Source organism: Daucus carota, chromosome 6 (assembly GCF_001625215.2).
Source record: "Daucus carota subsp. sativus chromosome 6, DH1 v3.0, whole genome shotgun sequence".
Lineage (NCBI taxonomy): Eukaryota > Viridiplantae > Streptophyta > Magnoliopsida > Apiales > Apiaceae > Daucus > Daucus carota.
In genome coordinates this window covers 40666160-40690956 of record NC_030386.2, presented here as the reverse complement: position 1 = coordinate 40690956, position 24797 = coordinate 40666160, and the positions used below count along the sequence as shown (strand labels likewise).

Below are 24797 nucleotides of genomic sequence, written 5' to 3'. Positions count from 1 at the left end.
GATTTGCCAGAACAAGGTTTTCGGCTAGTGCTCTTGGGGTACCCAAATTTCTTTCAAATTTTGAGTCCGAAAACCATATGGATATTTTCACATATTTAGGTCCGTATCATATTAGAATTAGAAACGAACCAAATTTCGCGAATTCCGGTCCCGATATGGAGAAAATTTGACGGAACGAAGTTTTCGGCGAGTTCTCATGGGGAACCCAAATTTCGTTCAAATTTTGAGTCCGAAAACCATATGGATATTTTCACATATTTAGGTCTGTATCGATATTTGAATTAGACTCGAACCAAAATTCACGAATTTCGGACCCGAAATGGAGCAAATTTTCTAGAACGAGGTTTTCGGCGAGTTCTCATGTAGTACCCAAATTTCGTTCAAATTTTGAGTCCGAAAACCATATGGATATTTTCACATATTTAGGTCCGTATCGATATTAGAATTACAACCGAACCCAATTTCGCGAATTCTAAACCCGAAACGGAGCAGATTTCCCAGAACGAGGTTTTCGGCGAGTTCTCCTGGGTTACCCAAATTTCGTTCAAATTTTGAGTCCGAAAACCATATGGATATTTTTACATATTTAAAATTTTGTTCAAATTTTGTGTCCGAAAACCATATGGATATTTTCATATATTTAGGTCTGTATCGATATTTGAATTAGACCCGAACCAAATTTCGCGAATTCTGAACCCGAAATCGAGCAAATTTGCTAGAACGAGGTTTTCGGCGGGTGCTCCTAGGGTACCAAAATTTCGTTTAAATTTTGAGTCTGAAAACCATATGGATATGTTCACATATTTAGGTCCGTATCGATATTAGAATTAGAACCGAACCAAATTTCACGAATTCTGGACCCGAAACGGAACAGATTTGCCAGAACAAGGTTTTCGGCTGGTGCTCTTGCATGGGGTACCCAAATTTCATTCAAATTTTGAGTCCGAAAACCATATGGATATTTTCACATATTTAGATCCGTATCGATATTAGAATTAGAAACGAAACAAATTTCGCGAATTCCGGTCCCGAAATGGAGAAAATTTGTCGGAACGAAGTTTTCGGCGAGTTCTCATGGGGAACCCAAATTTCGTTCAAATTTTGAGTCTGAAAACCATATGGATATTTTCACATATTTAGGTCCGTATCGATATTTGAATCGAGAAGTGTTACAAACTCCCCCACTTAAATTCCTGGCGTCCTCGTCAGGTCGAAACGGATAGCCTATAAGCTCAGATCGAACCTCTCTAGCCATTGTGGGATAATACCGGCTGGCTTCGTGTCCCCGCCTTCGGATTTCTGTCCATTGCGGGATAATACCACCAGCCTTCGTGTCCCCATCTCCAGCAACTTGACGAATCAAGCTTTCGAGAGCCTGCTTTGATACCATATGTCCATATGCGACAACCCGGGTAAAATCCCGAGTCTTTCCGAAAATCGGGTCCATTTAAATTTGAGAAATTTAGTGATTTTATACAAAAAATAATTAAAATAAAATCAATATTTATTTTTATTTTCTTTTACCACAAAATAAAAAATTTATTCCTCATTCAGATCTTTACGGAGAACAAGATTAAAACCGGGTTCGCGGAAGCGAATTCGTGTCTTTTCGCTGGGCCTAGGATGTTTCGATCCTGTTTTGTTAATTAACTGGCAGATTTTGTTGGGCCAGTTTTATAGCGCCTGCGACAACCCCTTCTTCCTTCCAGACCCGATAATGGAATGCGCTTGTAGTTATTCGTCCTTGCTCCCGCTGACGTCGCTGTCTCCTCCTCCTTTTCCATCTAAGCTCAAATTGTTGGTTCGTCTCCCGTACATACTCGTAAACATCTAATACTTTAATTTATTTGATTATATAACAATTTATAAAATACTCGTACTAAAATTCCAGAGAATCAAGCACTTGAGTTGTTTTGAGTCCCAAAAACCCAATCTATTTGTACGGAGTGGACTTGGATCAGAGGAAAATAGTAACATGGGATATCCAGTCACGCCTAACAAGTTCTTTCAAGAAGAGGTACGTATTGCTTTATTGCTAAATTACTATCTAGGTTATATCTTAAGTAGAAGAATATAGAGTTCCATATTGGTACGATATACTTATTATCTTGTATTCTTCAGGTCATTGGAGCTGAATATGGTGAAGGTTTTGAGACTTTTAGACCAGATGGCCCCCTCAAAGTTGATGTGGTAATTTATCATTGCTATTTTGGCACCTAGGTATATTTTGTTTATACTTGTACAAAAATTGGCTTATATTGTACTGTTATGATCATGAAGGATTTTCTTAATGATAGACTACAAACTAGCCTTCTTCAACGAATTCGATATGCCATGAAGCCTGATGAAGCATACGGTCTTATCTTCTCTTGGGAGAATGTACTGGTAGGTTATGTTATTATATATCTTAACAAAGATAATGCTTCAAATTTTAGTAATCAAATCTATTTCTATATGAATCGGATAATATGAACTGCAAGGGACATATAGCTTGTTTGTCTAGGTTTTAAGCTAGGGACTTAAAGTTGTTTCTGACTTTAAGCTGAAAATTTTCTGTTTGTGTAATAAGCCAGAAACAGTCTTAAAATTACAAATAAGCTAGAAACTGACTTAAAATGAGAAGTTAGTTTGAGGTATTTTTTTCATTGACTTAATTTTTGTAAACCTTTTTTCTAATAGAAGTTACCCATAAGTCATAAGTTATCTATAAATCACTTTTATTTTTATTATATACATTTTTAAAACCCATAATTCATTATGAAGTCAAAATTACCAAACAGACATTTTAAGCACCCACTTTATCACATTAAGTCATATTAAGTCATAAGTCAAAATTTTAAGCTAAGCCAAAGGGCCTCATAAACTACTTTTGGAATCCAGCTAAGATTGTACAATAAAATAGTTGTAGCAAATTGAATATGATAGACACTATTGAAAAGATAACAAAAAAAAAAAAGAATAAGAAGATATTCTACAAATTACCAAGGGCACACGGGCGCAATAAGCCTTTTGAACTGCTTGATTCACATTTTTCCAAAAAAATGAAATACTAGTCACCGGGAGTTCTTGGCGAGCTTTAATGTTTTGCACGGCTGGAGTACAGAGGTTTACTTGTTAATGTTGATCATGTAAAACTATGACCATGGGCAGCGTTCGTGTCAAAGCTGTGTGTGTGTGTGTGTGTGTTATGGCATACCTTAATTAACAATAACAAGCATCACAAATTTGTATCTGAATTTTATCAAGGGCACTTTTGAAGCTTCGTTATTGGATTGATAATACATGTAGTGTCATGGCTTCAGATGACATCGCCCTCTGACTCGAGATTTTTAAATTATTTGGGAATAACTTTTATGCAACTTGCTTTAACAGGCTTCACAAAAATGTTATCATCCTTTTGGAAATTATTATGTTGATTGAGCTTTTCATAGTCGTCCCCTCTTCATGATTAAATAAATTATGCCTTTGATTACTTCTTTATTGTTATTTAAGATGTTGCATGTTTTGAACCATGTCATTTATGCATATACACTTCCACAGGCGGACACAAGTTCTGTGAAGTTGAAAACGTGGAAACAACTGGCATCAGAAGAAGGTATGTATCTTTAATCCCCTCTAATTACCTTTTCCATGGGATGTGGAAAATTTGTCAATCATCAATAAATTAATGTTAAATTTGCAAACTGATAAAGTGGTCAAATGTCAATGTCGAATTGTTTGATGACTCTTATAGAATAATAACAGTCACTTATTATAGTTTACCTCGTATTAGTGTATCATACTGCATTGTATATTTGATGCTGATTTATAAGTGTAGCTTCCGGTTGTGCTAGGCTATATGGATGTATGATGTTCGAGACACGTTTAATTTTACACAGTCTCGAACAAAACAATGGTAGTTCTACCAGATATGCTCAGGAAATGTAAATTTTTATATATTGCAAATTCAGATCGAACACTTTGATAATAAGTATAAGTAGACAAGTTTTTTGTGTTTTTTGAGATAATAAGTAGAATTGCAGATATATAAGCTAGATAATGATAAAAATACATAAAGATTAGCGGAGATTTGAGTGCTAAAACAGATTTTTAGCAAGAGATCACCAGTTTGGTTTTTTGTATGTTTTTGGTGTTTTCCGAGGATATTAAAGTAGAATTGCATATTAATAATTGTCCGAATACAAACAGAATTGGGTTTTTGTTTTATACTAACACTAATTAATGGAAGACTAAATTAACTAGTTAATATAATGCTAGGAAAGCGATTTGGATTCACTAACTAGAAATTCAGCGATTCTCTCAAAATGGTAGTAATATATGTCTATCATGTTACGAAGTTAATATCAACAGATTTCATCATGTACCATTAAAGTCTCGTGTTAATTAACTAGAACTCTCTTAGTATTTTAGTTAAGTCAACTACTATTAAAGTTGTCCAAACAATAGCGTATATCAAAAATATGAAAGCCACTTAGATTAAATATTTGTTTAAGCTCTTTGTGGACTCTTAAATCGCATGTAATGGACTTAAATAAATTAAATTATTCAAATTAATCCCCGATTCTTTCCATTTAAGCTTCAATCTTTCCTTTAGTGTAACTTCTTGATTTGTACAATAAAACATTTGAATTTTGTTAAATAGAATTCCAATTCAATAAAAAATAACAAAGATATAAGGACAATATTAAGAATGAAACAAGTGTATTAGCGAGATAAAGAACATGAAATTAGTTAGCTCTCGTACGGTGTCTTCCATTAGTAAGCTTAGGTGCCCACAGATTTGCTAATAGTCATCACTATCATTTTGCCTAAAAAGTCACATTCAAAGTCTCACACTCGTTATATTTACATATAAAAGTCTTCCCCATTGCAAAAAGTCCCCACATCAGCATAGTTTGTGGAAGGTTCACCGAGGTACTATCGTTTCAATTAAAGATCTTGTTTTAGAGGATCCAATTTAATTAGGAAACACTCGACCATCATGCCAAGCACTCTTGTAAAGAGGATTTGTTGTTCATTTATTTTTATGAAGGAACAAAAAAAAGGTGATAACCACAAAAACAACAGAAGCCTCTCATCTTCTTCCTCCTCAACTTTCTCCCCTTCTTCTTAAACCTTGGCACCTCGCTATTTTCATCAAACCCTATACCACTAAGGACAATGGTAGAAGTTTGGCAAGACATATATGTACCTTCTCTCCCTGGAGAAGATCCCCACATCACTAACATAAACTTTCATGGTGTCCATCTCCAAGATTTTTTGGCTCAATTATTTGCCAATTTTGCCAAAAACCCACAAAAACCTTCCATCTTTACTTCTCCGCCCACTCAAGCGTTTAACTTGAATTCTTGCGTAACTTCAATAGTCATGCCTTATTAGTACTACAGTAATATAGTAGTATGACATTTAGGGTTATTATGGTCTTTTCAGAGTTAGTTACTTATAAGAGTTTTTAAGTAGAAGTTGTAATGATACTTTTTAGAATATGATTTGAATATGAAGAAAATGGAATATTTTCCACCAATTTTCTCTCTCTAGTTTGTTAGTCATTTTTTTCCTCTTCAACTAACTTTTGGTGCAAGTCAGCCTGTCTCTCTAAAATGTTCTTTACCTCTCTAGTGAATCTCTCTTTGGTGTTCTATCTCTACAATTCTGGTCTAATATCATCTGTTTCTCACTGTTTATCTGTGAATCTACCAGTTATCTTCAATATATGTGCTGTTCTTACACATAAACCTATAGAAGACTACAAAAACATTCAGAAAACTCATTCAAGAACCTCCCGTTCCTGACAAATTTAGCATTCTTTATTTGCAGAAATAAGAAGTTATTTTCAGAAAAAAGAACACAATTGTTTCTCCTGCAAAAGAAGCTCAATCTAAGAATTCTAGAAGGTAGGGAGCATTTAATATATATGTATATCTTATATTAAAAAAAAATCTATTTTGGATAAATTATTTTTGCAATTCAAATTCGGCTGTTCAATTAGTTGCAGAGGGATTATTTATTACAACTTTAAACAAGTGGGTTCAAATCAGAAATAAAGAGAGCCGTGCTCTGCTACTTATTATATGTTTTATTGTTTTATTCTGTGAATACAAATAGAAGTGATAACTTGCTCCCTTGGCATTTTATAGTGATGATACATTGTGCCAAGAATATTGGAATCCATGGGCACGTAAAAAGTTGAAAGGAATGTAACTTGTAATATTTTGTAATAGAACTATTTATTGGTTATTCTAATCCCCTGAATTCGCATTAGATATACATTTTAAACACGGGAATAGGGTGGTTGCGAAAGATCATGGTCATGCTTATATATGATTAATGTTTTACTCTTTAGTCTGGAAAATTACATGTCATGCTGGTTTTACCTTTCCTGATGTTAAATAGTTGTGGCTCCATCTGTGGATTTTAATCTCGAATTTAACTTCATATGTAATAATCAATGTCAAGGGTGAGGTGGAGTAGATCCTCTTTCTTAGAGAAACCTAGTATAGTGTAAAGCTGTTGGTCCATATGACCATGACCATCACTACATCTTACTGTTCCTAATTTAGTGATGATTCTGGCCAATTAAAGAAGGTTTGAGATGGAGCTTTTCTCTTTAACTATTTCATTCATCAACTGAACAAACTGAATAAACCCGATGCATCACATCTATCCAGGAAAAAAACTGGTGCATCATAAGTGTAGTTTAAGATCTGCTTAGAAGTAAACAATTTGATAGAGGGTATCATCAATTTTGCATCATTTATCTATCATTTAGAGAAGTCATGTCTGTTCTACAAAGCAGGAAGGGATATTCCAAAAGATCGAACTTTGCAAAGGAACATGCTCTATGGCAGTGCTGATCATGTACTCCACAAGGTATTAATTTTTTATGAAGTCATTTTACAATGATCCAGAGTTTGGTGCGTAAAGATTTACTTAACTAGCAAGTACTCTATACATTTTTGTGTTTTTAAGTCCCAAGTTCAAATGTACATTAATAGCGAATGTTGTTGGAGATTGTTGATTTACGTTGAGTTATACCATTGTTTCCTTTACTTTATATAAAATTAAATTAGCATCTAAGTATCTTTTAGAAAACTTCGGTAGAACTGAATTGTGCGAGAAGAATAATAGTACCTGTCCAAAAGGGAGAATGTGAGCATATGGTTTTGTGTTGCCAAATTCAAGTATATGAAACTTTGTTTTGAATTTAATATTGCCTTATGTGGGTCCATTAGCTTATGAACAATTATATATAGTCATTAACCATATATGTGTCAGTTTATTGAGTTTTTACTGCCTTTTAAATGTTCTTTCGCATATTGATGAGATGACTTGACTTCTGGTAGTTATTAATTCTCATCCTTGCTCTTTATTAGACATCAATTTCAAAAATACTAATAATTCTTTAGTTGATGCTTCATTTAATCTATAAAAGGATTCAAGCCTCTTTTGTGACGCCTGAGTTTCCTAAGAGTCTTAATAATTTTTAGGTATTGCTATGGGAGAAGCCAGGGATCGAGTTGGATAGACTGAAGCTTAGACTTTCACATTTGTATCACGGCAATCTTCTTAATGTCAGCTCTTGATCAGGAATTATTTGGCTGCTATGTATGTTACACAAATTTGGTAACTATACATTGTTTTTTGCTTCAGCTTTCAGAACCTATGGAAGGACTAAAGGAATGGTTGAGTGCCGTATCAACAGCTCGAATCCCTTGTGCTGTTGTGTCAAGTCTTGATCGGACAAACATGGTTGAAGTGCTCTTACGGATGGGACTATACAAGTATTTCCAGGTCTATGAATTTCAGTTTCTCATTCAACTCCATTAATAGTTAATTCCGTTCACCTATAATCATTTACAGATATATTATGCTTTATGCACATCAGTGCATTCATATTCAGTTCTATATATATCATACAAAATGCATGTGTTGATAATATTATTGTCACCTAAAAATATTACCAATTGTATTACTTGTGCTTATCTAGTGAATGCCTTTATAAAGTTTAAAATAAAGCTTAATTAATGTGATAAGGTGTAGTTAAATGTTAACTAGCTTGTTTTGACTTGTGAGATTCATAAATATCCTCTTCTTTTTGCGGAATTGAAATTCGAACTACCCTTTGTGGTTGATAGTGTCCCTTCAGGCCTTTCTTTTTTGGTAATATTTTTCAACAAAGATGAAAAACTTAGTCAGAGTGAAGTTTTATATCAACTCCCACAAAAAAGCTGCTTCTATCTGCTCATTTTTATATTAATATATTTAAACTCCAACTAGGAGTATCTAGTTGAGAAATAAATTTGTGATTAATAAAATGGAATAAGGAGTGGCTCTAGGTTCCTCAAAAATAATTGCATGCGATTTATAGAGCAATTGGTTAGCTAGAATATCTAATTTTTTGTACCGGCCCAGCTTCTATGGCTTCTACATGCAGAGGATTGTGCACTAAGTTGAACTCTTGTTGGAGTTGCAGGCTATTGTGACCGAGGAAGATGGCATGGAGTCCATGGCCCACAGATTCCTATCTGCTGCAGTGAAGGTACCGTAACCAGAAAAGACTAGCAAATTGATGAAGTAAAACCTATATACACATGAAAGATGTTAGAAGGCTGAAAACTAAATCATTCACAAAACTTTAGTCTTAAATCAAACCATTTTACCTTTGGACAGAAACAAGTTAATTCACACCCGGGTACTTGAGATTTATAAACTTTACACCATAGTTGGCAAAGCGTCACCTAGGCGGTCAAAAATAAATTTGTTTCCAACCTTCTTTGAATTTAATAGGGTAGGTTAATTAAGCTGGTGCGCGGTGCCTCGGTGTTGCCTAGGCAAGTTGCCGTACACTACGCAGATTAGGTGTTCAACAATGTTTATAAGAATAATAATATTCCAGTATATGATTTGACTGTGCTTATTTTCATCTTTGAGTGGTAAAATTCATAAACTTGTACATTGAACCATTATACTCATATCAATGGTCTTAAAATTAACATTATAAATATATTTACATAATATCTAATAGATATCTATATATAGCTGAACGCCTAATTCCCCTAATGGACGCGTAGGCGTCTAGGTCGTTCTCTATCGCCTTTACGCCTTGACAAGTATGCTTTAAACTTTGGTGACCCAAGTTCAGTTCTTTATAACTACATTCAAAAAACTTGGTTTAGTATTTTGTAACGTACTCGAGTCAATTTGGTTTGACACGGTCAAAAAATTTAGGTGAATTCTTCTGTGTAAGTGCTCCTTGATTATTATAAGGGTATAACACATTAAAGCCCCAAATGTGCTCAAATAAACCCTGGTTTGGACAATGACCATATACAAAAGCAGCTTTAGGGTACATAAGAACTTGAAAATTATATTTTTAAATGAACAGCGGACATCTCATATGTGGTTTGTGCATGACTCTTACTGAATCCCTACCATTCTTGTTTTCTCTTCAACATTTTTGGCCTTGCTACCCCGGTATATGGCTTATAGAGTCTTTTTTCAGTACCTGGCTTTGTTTCCTCCAACAATTCAGTAAAATTGGCCAGGATTGGGAAAATGGGGTTGTGGATGAATTAGTTTTTTTTGTGTGCCTTAACGCCCGTAGTCGATGACTTGAATGAGGTCTTTATGTTTTGTTTCTTTATCCAAGTCATATTTGCCATCATTTAAGCAGTAGATATCCACTCGTCACCATGTTATCGCTGAATATGTGTTCTTTGAGCAATTAGTGAGTTGACTAGAAAGTCGATACTTTGGAACGCAAAGAATCATGTGTTAAATATTTGACAGAATAATTGGTTTTACTAATATATGGATATCCTCTTGGCTCGAAAATCCTAGTCATAAAACTTAAAAGATTTTGTAAACATCTATTTACTAATTGTCTTGTTACTATAAACGGACCTGATCCTTGGTCATGATGGCCAAAGAGGAATTATGGTAGTGTGTTACCAGCTAAAAAAGGTGCTGGTAGGCAGAAAGTAAATTTTCTCTTCCAACGGCCAGGAAATGAATGGCTGCATAATTCTTCCTTGGCTGGTCAAGGATCAGGTCCCTACTATAAAAGGATAAAATCTGAATATAGATTAAATATCTCAATTAAGCATCCTGAACATTTGCTAGGCTTACTGGCTCACCCTAGCAGATTAAGTTCTCTTCTTGGTACAAGATTTTGAGGGTTTGGACCCAAGTGGGGGGGATGAGTGTATGTGAATATTAATTTCTGTAATCAAACTTTATTAAAAATATTTAATTACTATTGTATGATAATTTATGAGAATACTCCCTCTGTCCCCTTCTACATGTCCATTTTGAAAGGAAAAAAACATACCAAGGAATAATTGATTCTCTAAACTTTTTCCTGAATACCTCTAACTAATGTCTTGAAAATGGTGGAATACCCCTAATTATTGTCTTGAAAACGTGAATTCAACTAAGATTTAATAAGTCAAACGTTGGAAATAGAAAATATGGGGATAGATTTGAAAAATTATCATTAAATTTGTTTTGAAAGTATAAATGGACATGTAAATAGGGACAAAATTTATTTTGAAAATGGACATGTAAAAGGAGATGGAGGGAGTACTTCATAATCCCCTAGTCAAACACCGAGTAAGATCCTTGCAGATAAATATGTTGTGTTTTTTTAACATAAGATACAAGTTCAAGCAGAAGTGTGCTTTGCTGATATGCAAAGTCTTAAGGCACGTAGATGTGCGTGTTACAAAAGAAGATCACTCAAAGGGGAGATCAACATAGAGACTTATTAGGAGCAACATGCAGTATGTGCAAAACTCTTTTGGCACTTGACGAGCGACTTGTAGATAGGGATTGAGTAGTGCCCAAAGGTATTGGGTGGGAGGGATTTAGTCAAAGTATCATATAAGGACAAGAGATGAAGAAGGTGAATAATTTGAATATATTGGAAGGCGTGAGAGACAATGCTTTAATCTTGCTTCATGACAGATGATCTTTGTATATACTTTTATAAACAGATTCATATGGCTGCTACACACCTAATATGTGGCTAGCACTAATGAGAGTCGAGAATTGATGTATGTGTCTGTGTGTGCGTGTGTGTATCAAAATTTTATCATTGATAGCTTGTGATTTGAAAGCTATATATACTGTAATAAGTAGGTTTAAATGGCTGCTACACGCCTCATATGTAGCTAGCAGTCTAGCAGTAATGAGAGTCGGGAAATGTTATATATTCATTTTTTGTCATTGAGAGCTTGTCATTTGAAAGCTATATAAAAATCCCAAGTAAAAAAGGAAACTTCTTATAAGTATATTATATTTTTATTAAAAAGGAGTCCATCAATGTATTTGCTATTACAGTAATTACGATTTTCTAAAGCTGCTCTTCAACATTCCTGTTAAATATATATTAGATTGAAGAAGTTGTTGAGTTGGTTATAATGCAGTAGTTACACCTTTTCTCTTTTGCTGCTTATTATATTCCTATTTAATTATAATGTGTAGGCTGCCTTACTCGAATGTTTTCTTGTCTTTGCCATGATGGCAATGCTGGATTGTTAAATAAACACAACAAATGCCCAAATATGTACAATCAGTATTAATGTGAGAAATTAAGATGCATAGTTAATACATATACGGTTAGGGGTAAAAGCTCACATGTGTGCAATGTGGAGGAAGTGTGTGTGCACGTGGGGAGAGTTAAAGACCGCAAAAATTGATCAACTTAAGTAGGAACAGAGTTCCAGTGCTCTGTTTTAACACTATCACGGTCACAAGTAAATTAAGATCCTGTAATTGAAGATGTGTAAATACTTTCAGTCACTACCATAAATTCATAAGATTTTTCCCAATGCACATTAATAATAGCTATATATGAAATGGTTCTCCGTGATTTGCAAATGTTGGGACTGCGAAGGCACCCATTATTCTTGTTTTGCTGCAGTGGTATTAGGATTACTTAGCTGATGAAATATGTGACGTACTCTAAAAAACTTTGCAGTTGGATCGAAAGCCATCCATGTGTGTTGTATTTGAAGATGATCCTAGAGGCATTACTGCGGCTCACAATTGCACGATGAAGGCCGCCGCATTAATTGGTGCTCATCCAGCGTATGTGTAGCATCTCACTATTATGTTTGGTTTCATCGTGCCATGAAATTGTACAATTAGAATTAAGTTAATTTTTTCCCATAGTTTCATAAGGGATTTGTGTTGCTTAGAAATCGGAATTGATAGCAACTGTGGAATCTCTGCTAGGTCTCTAAAGTGATGTTTGAGTTGAAACATGCAGGTATGATCTGGTGCAGGCGGACCTGGCAGTGTCTACCTTTAATGAGCTTTCAGTGATCAATCTCAGGCGATTATTTGCCAATAGTGGTGCAACTTTTATGGACATGGAGAAACAGATGACAGGAAAAGCTCCACAAAAAAGGAAATTTAGGGTTGACACCATCTTCTGATCCTCATTGTATTTCACACTTTTCCCCTTCTAAAAGAAGAGGTAGAGAAAAAAGAGAGACCAAACCAGCACAACACACACCCATTTTAAATTTTTCAAACTGTTTGAACAGCTGTTTGTTTTAGAGTGTTCTTTTAGTCTGTATATATGTCATGACTCATGATAACAAATAGTTCTGCGTCCAGGCTCCTATGGTAATATTTTGGTGGGCTATCTGTAGATAAATTGATTATCTTACCTCTCCCATGAGCAGATAAGTTTTTACTGGGAAAACACATTGCATTTTTCAAGAAGACGACATAGTGCATCTTTGAAGAAGACAATGGTATCTAGTACTAATTATTGAATCATAATTAATTTTTAATTATTATTGAGCTTTAAAATACTTGCATGTTACAGAGCTCCGTTAAGTGATGCTATATGTGTTGAACGTTTGCAACATGGGTATAATGTCAGCAGACATGTCAGGGCTCGTGAGACTAGTTTACAAACCATCTTCCAAGTTTTAATTATTGAAAAAGTATATATATATATATATATATAGGGTTGCACTCCACACAGAACACTTTAAAAAAAGAACAACACAGAACACTATCATAACACTTTTTCTTTCATTAAAAATGATTTGTTATGATTATAATTACATAGTTAAGCACTAACTAAACTTAATATATGAAATCTAACATCCAAATCTATCCAAATTATTAATATGAAATATTATAGAATCCAGAACAGAATCCAAAACAGAATCCAGAATAGAATCATGTATATATTTTTTATATGATTAATATCACATAGAATCATGTTATTTTTAATCCATAATTGTTGTTAAACATGGTGGATACTGTTTTTATTCATAATAAATGGTTTATCACCTTAAAGTTAGAATTTAATTCAAATTTTTGATGAGTTTCTATGTTTGATTCTAAAGTGTTCTGTGTTGTTCTTTTTTTAAGAGTGTTCTGTTTTGAGCAATGGCCTATATATATATATATATATATATATATATATATATATATATATATATATATATATATATATATATATATAGGGCATTGCTCAAAACAGAACACCCTTAAAAGAAGAACAAGGAAGAACACTTTGGAATCGAACATAGAATCTCATCTAAAACTTGAATTAGATTCAAACTTTAAGCTAATTAACCATTTATTATGAATAATAATAGTATCTAGCATGTTTAACAACAATTATGGATTAAATATAACATGTTTCTATGTGATATTAATCATGTAAAGAATATATACACGATTCTATTCTGGATTCTGTTTTGGATTCTGTTCTGGATTTTATAATATTTCATATTAATAATTTGGATAGATTTGGATGTTATATTTCATATATTAAGTTTAGTTAGTGTTTGACTATGTAAATTATAATCATAACAAATCATTTTTTCCTGAAAGAAAAAGTGTTATGATAGTGTTCTGTGTTGTTCCTTTTTTAAAGTGTTTTGTGTGGAGTGCAACCCTATATATATATATTCTTATAATTTATTATATCTTTATTTACTGTGATATAAATATTAGATTAATATATATCTTTGAGATATAATATGAATTTTATATCTCTAAGTACGTGACTTAAATATGAGATTATAAGAATAGTATCGATATTCATAAATATCTCTAGTCGAGTATTATTTCATCAATCATCATTTAATTGAGCTATATACAAATACTCGAATATTTAAATTAGTATATGCATAAGAAAGACATTAATAAAAGGTAATAAAATTATTATTTCATCGATCATCATTTAATTGAACTATATACAATAAGAGATGATTATGAGAAAAGTCTAGTGAAAAAGTTTCCCCCGGACTTGGACTTGTCATCTAAGCAAGCTATATGAACGTATCTTCCAAAATTGTCGACCTGCCTTGCTTCCCCCCTTGTATCTTTTTTGCAAATCTTACAAGTTTTGTCCACCCAACCTTCCTCAACGTATTCCCCGTCCACTGCAGAAAGACCAAGAGTTTTGAGTATATACGCGAAACAATTAAAGTGCGCGCAGTTTGGATGATGATATTTGAACCCTAACATTGCTATGTACCAGTGTTATTGTTAATTTTGGACAAGAAGGATTGTACGTACCATCAACGTAGGATTTGAAAAAATCTTTGTATGTTCCTCCAATTTTCCTTCTGAGAGCACCGTACTGTAGAATTTGGAAGATTAACAAGCTAGTTAGATTAACAAAAGTAAACTAGCTCATATTGAATGAGAAATTAATGGTACCTGTTCCCGGGTCATTTTAGATCCGGATTTGGTAGCTTTTCTAGCATCGTCAAGTAGCTGAGCATCTTCCTCGGATCGGACCTGGGCAAAATCCAAAGCTTCTGTTACGCTCTCGAACAGATTCTGTTTTCTCTTGGGTTCATTTGTTTCAGCTTCTTCTTCGTCTTTCTTCTTGGCCGACACAACCATTAGTGTTGCTGCTCTCATATGCCGCCGGGTATAACAATTGAACTGCTGCTGCTGCTGCTGCTGGTAACATGCTGCTTCTCTTGGAGTTGCCATTGCCAACCCACTCTCACGACTGACTGCCAACAAGCTATTATGGTTTTGTAAAGTTGTGAAAGCCACCACGACGCCACCACCTCTCACCATGACTCCCATTATTCACCACTATATCTGGGACTGCAGGGAGGCCTTCAAATTGATTTTCAGCTTCACAATACACAAAGCATTGAGGCAAAATTTATGGATATAGGACTAGTTAATTATAAAGACGATCGAGGAATAAACAATTAATATTGCTAATCTTTTATTTGTATTTAGCGTAGCCATGTGAGTGGTCTAAATCGCCGTTGGTATTGCAACTTGCAAGTGAACGAGTACCATGCTTTCTCTGTGGTAAATAAATGCCAAACGTGGCCATGTTTGCTATAAAGAATCTGTAATATAAAATTTGCTCATGCAGTAAGATTATCACATTAATATGGAAACAAAAAATGTAATATTTTTAATGAATTATTTATATTTTTTAATTTTTGGTATGCCAATTCATTTCTTAGATAAGAATTTTGGTTCTCTTTTTTAAATTTTGACTAATGATGTCCTTTGATATTTTTTTTATTTTTTTTGGATAAGCAGAGTCATTAAAATAAAAGGCCCTAAGGCAAGATACAGCAAATGGAGATTAGAAACCTAGCAATTACTACATTCAAATTCTAATAATCAGCTAATTAAAATCCCAGTACATTTTCCCTATTGCATCGGCACCACCGTGGAGAGAAGACTCGCCTGTTTCAAAAACAGACGGGATGAGATCATGGACCTCATTGATGAGAGGGAAGCCCCATGTTGGAAGCTCTTCGTCTGCAAGAATATCCTTCCACATTATCTCTTTACCTTTGCCTTTATCATCATTTGGAACATGAGAGACCCCAGGAATGTCATCTTGTTGCTGTTCCGCTCCCATAAACAAACTGTCGTATAAGTCACCTTTGTGAGCCTGCTTTTTCAATGCTTCCAGAGTTACTTCATCAATCAGCACCATGCCAGGAGCATTGTTATCAGATGTAGAAGGGTTTATATATTTAATTCAAAATAAAATTACTTGTTGCAAAGATGAAAAAATTAAATCACGTATTTATATATTTAATTCAAAATAAAATATTGAAGAAATTACTACATAAATTTAGTATAAACTGATCACAAATTGGGTTTTCAATTAAAAAAAATTCTTGGAAAGAATAATGATAATGTTTCTGGATTCAATGACAGTGAAAATATTAAAAATAGGGTAAAAATAAAATAAATCAATATCAATCATCAATCAATATCAATATATATACTTATATAAAGGAGAAGCGAGGGGCGTGTATGTGGCGCCTCTCACATCGCTCCGTTCTATTTTTCTAATTTTCTGGAATTTTTGGATGAAAAATATCAAAAATTAGAACTAACTTTTTTAGTTTCGGGTATATTAGAAGCAAGTTTCAGAATCTTATTCTGTTTCAGATTATTTATGGAATATAATAGCTTGAAAATTTTAATCTGATTTTGTTTCAGATTATTTAATTATGAGAAATAGTAGCACATAAGTCTCTCTGCATATATAAAGGAGAAGCGAGGGGCGTGTATGTGGAGCTCACATTGCTCCGTTCTATTTTTCTAATTTTCTGGAATTTTTGGATGAAAAATATCAAAAGTTAGAACTACCTTTTTTAGTTTCGGGTATATTAGAAGCAAGTTTCAGATGCTGATTTTGTTTCAGATTATTTATGGAATATAGTATAGCTTGAAAATTTTAATCTGATTTTGTTTCAAATTATTTAATTACTGGAAAGAGTAGCTGTGACGGTCCAGGAATCCTGGATTCTGACGTCACCACACAAAACCATTTTTAAAACAATTGGAAAACCTGTAATTTTATTTTTTTTTAGATAATGAAATCAAAGAGTTTAAAGCCTGAAATTCAAAACTTGAAAGCCATAATAAAAGGTTTAAAAGAGAATATTTTAACCCCCCTTAAAACAACAGGATCGCATCCAGGTTACAATATTGAAATTAGAATCCACCACTAATATTACACAACTTCTCTTACCAAATCAGATCATCTTCGATAACAAGAATCACTGTCAACCTACTCCAGCCATGACTTACATCTGAATCTTCATAGCATAACTCTAGCTAGTACCAACCTTATCAACTTTCCTGAACACTCCTCGATCACTGGATCCTCAACTCTGTTTCCTCGCCTAGCATTAGCCTTATTCCCCATCACAGTCTAGCTACTCATCTTTAAGCCTTTCTGAAATGGTTAAAAGAGAATAGCAAGAGTGAGCAACAATGCTCAGCAAGTAATAATAACAATGAAAGTTCTGAAATGATATAACAGAAATTCTCGAGTTCAAGATATAAAAAGATTCAACCTGAGCTCACAAATTCAGGTATTGTATAAAAGAATCACTTTTTAAATAAATAATCAAGTCCGGATACTCCAAACTGGACTTGAAATCTTTTGAAATCAATCAACGAGCCTTGAACATAATTTAGAAAAATATTTCAAAACTCGAAACTATTTTCCGGAATTTTTAAATAAAAAAGGATAATTAAATCCAATTAATTAACCAATTAAAATCAATTAATAAATAATTAAATTAATTAATCAATTAATATTTAAATTAATTGACCAATTAAAATAATTAATTACTAATTGAAATTAATTAATAAAGTAACTTAGATTTATTTTTGAATAAAGAAATAATTAAAAACTATTTTAAAAATTAACATATTTAAATAAAACAATTTTTGAAAAATAGAAATGAAAAGGTTTAAAGTGTAAAATTTGAAAACTTGGCCGCAGGGTTGAAATTGCAAGATTTTGAAAGTTTGATGTTAACCCTGCAACCTTTGAAACTATGCTAGCTCAACTTCACCATCTTCATAAACTCGGTGACTATACGACATTTTGCCGTCGGCAACCGCCCTGACTCGCCGGAAACGGCTCCTCCGGCCTCCAACGGCTTCCAAACTCTCCAGAACTGGAGTTCCAGCTCCCAGGAACTCATACATGATTTCAAAACACCCGAAACCACCCCGATTTGGCCGAAAAATCGGGCAGAAGGAGTCGCCGCCGTCGAGTTCCTTCAGAACTCCGGCGAGCTCGATTCCCCGTCTCAACACCACAATAAATCACACCTATTTGCTCCTTGTCAACTGTTCTACACATCTACAGCCTCAATTTGTACCCATAATCGCTAGAATGAAAATCCCTAAAACCAATTGAAAATATTCAAACTCGCTCATGAACCCTAGTTTATGAATTCGAAGAATCAAACACATATGTGAGCATGTTACTGGACTCAAAATCTAACATATGATATATGAAAACGAACGGCAGGAGACGCTCTACAACATGGAATCATTAAATCACATAAACAATATCGTTTACGAAAATTCATCTTTTAAAATCAAATAATTCGAATTTTATAAAAATAATCTAAAATCACCTGTTGAATCTGCGCACAGACGGATGATTAAACTAGATTCTACACGTCGATATCTTCGTTTTGACTATCCATACGCCTCCATCGGATTCCAATAACACCTTCAAATCTTCGTTTGATTACGAAGAACACGAAGAACGCAGCTCGGTTTCTCTCGGTATTCGTGCAGAGAAACTGGTGAAATGATTTTACGGGTGAAATAAAGATATAAAAAGGTCTATTTATATTTACGAATAATTGGTACCCCTTTGGATCGTTTATGACATGAAAATACGATATTTAATAGCTTTATATTAATAAAGCGGGGTCCAATCAGTACCGGTTTTCAAGATAATCATCCAAACGGGACTTTTAAACTCAATAATTGGTCTGGGGGGGTCCCATTTGCACGTAATTCGATAAAAAGTAATATAATAATCAAAATATCTGGCTTTCACGTATATCGAGACAACCAGATAATTATCGGTAATTAAAATACCCGAAAAACTCCGTCGGACCGACTCCGGGGAAATCTGTACTCCGGATCGAAAAAGTCAAAACACGAAAAGTGTCCGGAATATTCAAATTAGGCTAAAGGTGAGTTTTGTTGAAACTTTCGGGAAGAAAAATCGCTTAACCGTTACGAGTGGACGGTTTTACGTAAATCAAATAATTAATAAATAAATAAAAATTTACGTAATTTAATCGGTAAATTGATTATAAAATCACATAGCAATCCATAAATTGATATGAAAATATCCAAATAACCCATATTTTCTCCTGAGCATATAGAAATTGAAATCTCGCGAATACAAACACATACGAGCATTCAGCTCAATAAACTAGATAACACAAAATTCACAAAAAATTCATATATTAATCATATAATATTAATAATTAATCATAACTAATTAACAAAAAAATTCACCAATACTACTTAATCACATAACACATATATTAGGAAATTAAACTGGTGTTAAGAAATTTTGATCTATAATATAAACACATAAAGTTACTCTTCCAACTTATCTCTATCTTAGTGACGAGGACTATGAAATAATTAGTAACGTTCTAGAGTCAACAAATGAATATATTTGGTTGCTAGTATTGGTACTAAATACTCAATATAATAGAAACTGGTGGAGGCCTGTTCTTTCTTCCTTGAGATATAAACTTACTAGTTCTGGAACATAAAACCTATTATACACACTATGATGTAATCAAGGTCAACACTATATGTGAATCTTGGTTCAATAGACAGACTATTCCAAATAGCTGTAGACTACCTCTATGTGAGGTTACACTTAGCGCACCTTTTTATTAAACCAGATATTACCAGTTATATTCTGATTTCAATAACTTATAACCTGCAGCTCTGATACCAACTGTGACAGCCCTCAAATCCGGGGGTCTGGATTTGGTGACACTCAAAGAAAAACAATTTAAAACCTGTATTTTTGAAAGAAAATAAAAACAAGTATTTCAAAACCTGGATATTAAAACAAATGATTTAAATTAAAACTCAATTTCACCCCCTTTAAAACAGGATTGCAAACAGGTTATAATATTGAAATCAGAAAACAAAACTACAGATCTTATTACAGCTTGAACTATATTATCAACTAAACCTCGATATGAAGGATAACCAATATCCAATTTAACAAATCTATTTTTTTTCAACTGAACCAAATTTAGTCAACTCCAATTACCACTAGTCCCAAAGACTCGATCTTGGATACTCTTCCTGACCATCAGGTTGAAACTTAATCACTTGCAATCCTCGCCTAGCCTTACTCTTACTCTTAGCCTAAATAGGCGAACCATCTTTAACATTATCTGAAAGGGGTTAGAAGAAATAGCAAGAATGAGCAAAAGAATGCTCAGCAAGTATAATAATTAAAAAGAAACAGGATTTAAAGCAGAGAAAGTAATTGAACTGGAAGTATACAAAACAACATGCTTTTAACTTGCAACCAAAACAATTCAAAAGTATACATAAATTTCCAAAGCATTCAGATATATTGGACGTTAATAGTCACTGTAGATGATCAGTCTACAGTAACCCGGACAATGGTTACGCATTGCTCTAAAATAAAATGTTCCGGAACTGAAGACTAGCTAGGTCTCCATATAACACTGGGCCAAAGGCCTCTTATGCAAACAAAACAATAGGCTGGGCATAGACCTCTTACGCAAAGCTGGGCATCGGCCTCTTACGCAAACAAAACAATAGTCCAATGATTATATCTGAATTTTTCTTTTACTTCCCAGTTCTAAAGAATTTGCATTTTAAGAAAAGGTTTATTCCATCGGAAGTATACTTACAACGGATAAGCCTTACAACCATAGGAACTAAACCGGGACATGAAAATCATTTGTAGAGATTTTGAAACCATGTGTATCAATTTAAAAGTCACTCTTTCCAACTCAAAATCGTATTTAAGTCATGCATTTGCAATAAGTAAAAGTTTGAAGGAAAGAGCACTTGCTTCTAAATATAAAGTTTGAATAGGAAGACTTGCAGTAATTACAAGTTGAGAATAGAATTAATTGCATAAGGGTTTAAAGAAAATACCACTTGAACAATAAGTGAAGATAGGGATACTTGCCTTGACTCCGGTGTCTAGCTCAGATTTCTAACAACACTATATACCGCATAATCGTTCCATCTTGCTAGTTTCTAACGGAACTTAATCTACATCACAGCCTTGCCTTATCAGAATATTCTTGATTCGACTCGTGATGTCATATCATTACTTCAGAACGCCATTGGTAAGCATACCTCGCTCGATTCCATGCATTATGCAAATATTGCTTCAATCATCGGATCAGACGAAATTAACTAGAATACGTAATTAACTACCCTTTGTCATATATGACATACAAGTCAGATAACACATAACACATGCCTAGACCAATATCCTTTTATAACTATTAAAACTATTCACGATCATATAACACATAAACATATTTCAATCTAACTATGATGTAATGCTATTGATTGTTTAATATCTATTAATAACAAATCACATTCAATTCTTAACAAAAAAAAATCGGCAGCATCTCCCCTGTTTATCAGACTATCCACCTGTTTTCCTATACTATTCAACAAGTAATCAACTCAAACCAACTCAATAAACCAATCAAATACCATCAACCACTACTCATAGACTGGATTTAAATAATTAGCGAACTCGGAAATCATATGCTAAATCATAAGTCAATAATTCAATTTTTTTTAACAAAATATTTCTCAGAGATCTTTATAAATATTATACGCAGAGGTCATAGAATTTTCAAACCCAACTCACAGATTTAGACTTGCAAAACAATTCTCTTTGTGACATCAAAACAGAATTTTCACCAATCTGTGCTACCGACATTTAAACATTTTTAATAAATCAAAAATACAAGTTTTTCACTTGAAATTTTTTATGAGACCTCCCTAGACATTAATCCAATCTACTATAAAAATTTCAGAACCAAATTCCATGCTTAAGGGAGTAAAACAGAGCCCGCAAGTCAAGAACCTGAATCTGTCCTGCAGAACCAGCCCCACGCTAACTATAAAAATTTCAGAACCAAATTCCATGCTTAAGGGAGTAAAACAGAGCCTGCAAGTCAAGAACCTGAATCTGTCCTGCAGAACCAGCCCCACGCTAAGAATTTTAATAAATAGAAAAATTGGTCTGTTTGTATAAAATTTTAATGACATATTCCAGATACTAACATCTAACTCCAATAAAAATTTCAGAGGCAAAGCTCAATTTTAAGGTAGCAAAACAGGGCGTGGAACTGGACACATAAGCCTGCTCAGAATTTTCAGCACAGCTCACACTAAAACATGCATATCTTTTAACTCGTTTAACAAATCAATCTAATTCTTTCGCGAGTAGACACTAGATTCCAGGAAGTATCTTTCCACAAAATTTCATTCCAAAAACATACTCCTAGGACAGGTAACTATTAACATCAATCAGTGGTATCACAGCAAAAGATTTCACTACCACTCCCTCCTAATCTTTTCGATTATCTATTTTCTTTTACCAAAATCAATTCAAATACCAATTAAGCACATATAATTGAACTCAATTAATAATCGAGGGTTATAATCAACATCAATTGACACCTATTCACCTACATAGAAGCAAGCATATAACTCGAATCTTGAAACCCAATCTACTCTTAATCAAGTAATTTAACGAAAACTAATTTTTAAAATCAAATCAACACACATCCCAATTTTATATATATATACACAATTGATTTACAAAATATGGACAAGGGTTATACCAACGAAATCAAATAGGGAAGCGTGGCATAACGCTGGACTCGCTGGATAAAGCAGACAACGGCTACTGAAAGAAAGATTGGCGGCAGATTTGAGGAGACTACAAAGGACACCACAGAGACACGATACACGATGAAGAGGGGAAACGGAGCAAGGACTGAAACTCGCCAACCCAGTAGTAGCTGGCCGGAAAAGGAAGCGGCAGCAGAGAATCCCGATGGAATATGGTGACCGTACGTACAGAGGCGAGAGATGGAGGAGATATTTGCGAGAGAAAGCAATGCCCCGATTACTGTGATTTAACGAGAGAGATGAGGTTTCACAGAAGGAGTTGTGTAGAAATTCTGGCAATATCCCAATTAAAAAACAACCAAAAAATTGCTTTTAATTACAACAAGAAAAAACAAAATTTATGGAGACATGCGTATAAATTTTAAACTGCCGACTATTCTATTAAACTGAGTAAGCAATTAACTTCTGTCTGTTTTTAACTAATTTACGGAGATAACTTGCAATAAAATTTCTCCCGACAACTACCGAAATATTTCTATAAATCCCAGGATATTATAAAACTAATCAAATAAAAGTTTCAGGATTTATAAAGCATTTTTAAAATTTATACAAAAGTTTGAAGTTAGCTGCAGTCAGAAACTAATAAAAATCAAGTCCGTTTGGAATTAAGATTTTAATATTTTAAAACTTCTAAAAATATTTATGATCACTATCGAGCAATTAAAAATAATTTTTTAATATTATCTTTGTATATTTACAAAAATAAATATCCATTTAAGAGGATAACAAATTTTAATAAAATAATATAATAATATCAAAAGCAGAAAAATCGACACACAGATATAATTGTACACAAATAAATCAATTAAATCTCGTAACAAATAATTGCACAATCAATAGATATTTTCTCATACCCAAATGACAAGGATATACTTTAAACAAATATTTTTGGAAATTATCAAGCTAGAATAAAATATTCAATTTTGTTTCTCATTTTTCTCGAAAATTATGAATAAAAATAATAAAATAATTTCTGAAAATCCAGATCGTCATATTCCGTCCTCAAAATCAGAGAAAGAAGGAGGACGCATAATTTGTAAAATCCATATTAATCCACAAAACACGTAGGATCACATTCACTATCCACATAATCACATCCATATTCAATTAATGCCAACAATAATATCAACATATTAGATCTATAATAATCATAAACTAATTTAAAAAAAACATGGGATATTACATTAGCACACAAGTCTCTCTGCACCTGTAAATGCCCCTAAAGATTGTATCGTTTTGGATAATCCAAACACAACCTCCTCTTTCTAAATGGGTTAATTATCAATTTAGTCACTGAAGTGGGCTTAATGTATCAAATTGGTCACTGAACTCAAAACGGTATCAAGATGGTCACTGAAGTGGCCATAAATATCAAACAGGTACCTTGAAATACAAATTCAAGCAGTAAAAATATTATTTATAAAGTTTTACACATTATTTATGAATGTTACCAAAACCAAGTAAACAGTTATAGCTTCTAATATTTATGATAATATATTTAGATTTTATCAAGTTTATTTATTATTTATTTTTAATTAAAACAAAGAAAAAAACAATATAATGAAATATAAATAATAAATAAACTTGATAAAATCTAAATATATTATCATAAATATTAGAAGTCATAACATTTTAGTTGGTTGTGGTAACATTTAAAAATAATATGTAAAACTTTATAAATGATATTTTCACTGCTTGAACTCATATTTCAAGGTACTTGTTTGATATTTATGGTGACTTTAGTGACCATCTTGATACCGTTTTGAGTTTAGTGACCAACTCGATACATTAAGCCCACTTCAGTGACCAACTTGATAATTAACCCCTTTCTAAATACCACAACCCTACCTCTGATGATAGTTCTCTTACTCGATTTCTAACTCGGTTAAGTGAAGGCTGATACAATATTAAAAAAATAAAGATTGTTGCAAACAAAGGTAGTTATAGACCGCTATGTGGGAGTCGACAAATCCAAACACGGGAAAAGAATATAATTTTGACATGTTATTGATGGATTATATCAATAAATTAACTATTAA

General features: G+C 33.3%; 2 protein-coding genes and 1 long non-coding RNA gene across 5 annotated transcripts; 1 reads left to right on the top strand and 2 right to left on the bottom strand.

Moving 5' to 3' along the window:
• The first annotated feature begins 1603 nt into the window (after nt 1-1603).
• On the top strand, nt 1604-12676 carry LOC108192909 (5-amino-6-(5-phospho-D-ribitylamino)uracil phosphatase, chloroplastic). Of its 2 annotated transcripts, XM_017359444.2 has the most exons (11): nt 1606-1801; nt 1892-2017; nt 2122-2190; nt 2281-2385; nt 3541-3595; nt 6797-6870; nt 7488-7571; nt 7651-7791; nt 8474-8539; nt 11981-12090; nt 12272-12676. In XM_017359444.2, the coding sequence occupies exons 1-11, from the start codon at nt 1718-1720 to the stop codon at nt 12438-12440; spliced, it is 1083 nt and encodes a 360-aa protein (XP_017214933.1). In that variant the 5' UTR covers nt 1606-1717; the 3' UTR covers nt 12441-12676. The 2 variants fall into 2 exon arrangements, with proteins under 2 accessions (XP_063936021.1, XP_017214933.1); XM_064079951.1 differs by lacking the exon at nt 7488-7571 and having other exon boundaries at nt 1604-1801.
• Nucleotides 12677-14178: 1502 nt separating this feature from the next.
• Nucleotides 14179-15228, bottom strand: LOC108226513 (uncharacterized). Its single transcript, XM_017401479.2, has 3 exons — nt 14698-15228; nt 14554-14617; nt 14179-14417 (listed from the first exon to the last, which is right to left on the bottom strand). Exons 1-3 carry the CDS (start codon nt 15076-15078, stop codon nt 14245-14247), a joined length of 618 nt encoding a protein of 205 aa, XP_017256968.1. The 5' UTR covers nt 15079-15228; the 3' UTR covers nt 14179-14244.
• A 4661-nt stretch (nt 15229-19889) lies between these two features.
• On the bottom strand, nt 19890-23115 carry LOC108228179 (uncharacterized). 2 transcript variants are annotated; one of them, XR_010284505.1, is made up of 3 exons: nt 22689-23068; nt 21005-22035; nt 19890-20231 (listed from the first exon to the last, which is right to left on the bottom strand). It is a non-coding gene; the product is annotated as an uncharacterized LOC108228179 (long non-coding RNA). The 2 variants fall into 2 exon arrangements; XR_001808189.2 differs by having other exon boundaries at nt 19890-22035; nt 22689-23115.
• Between the last annotated feature and the right edge of the window lie 1682 nt (nt 23116-24797).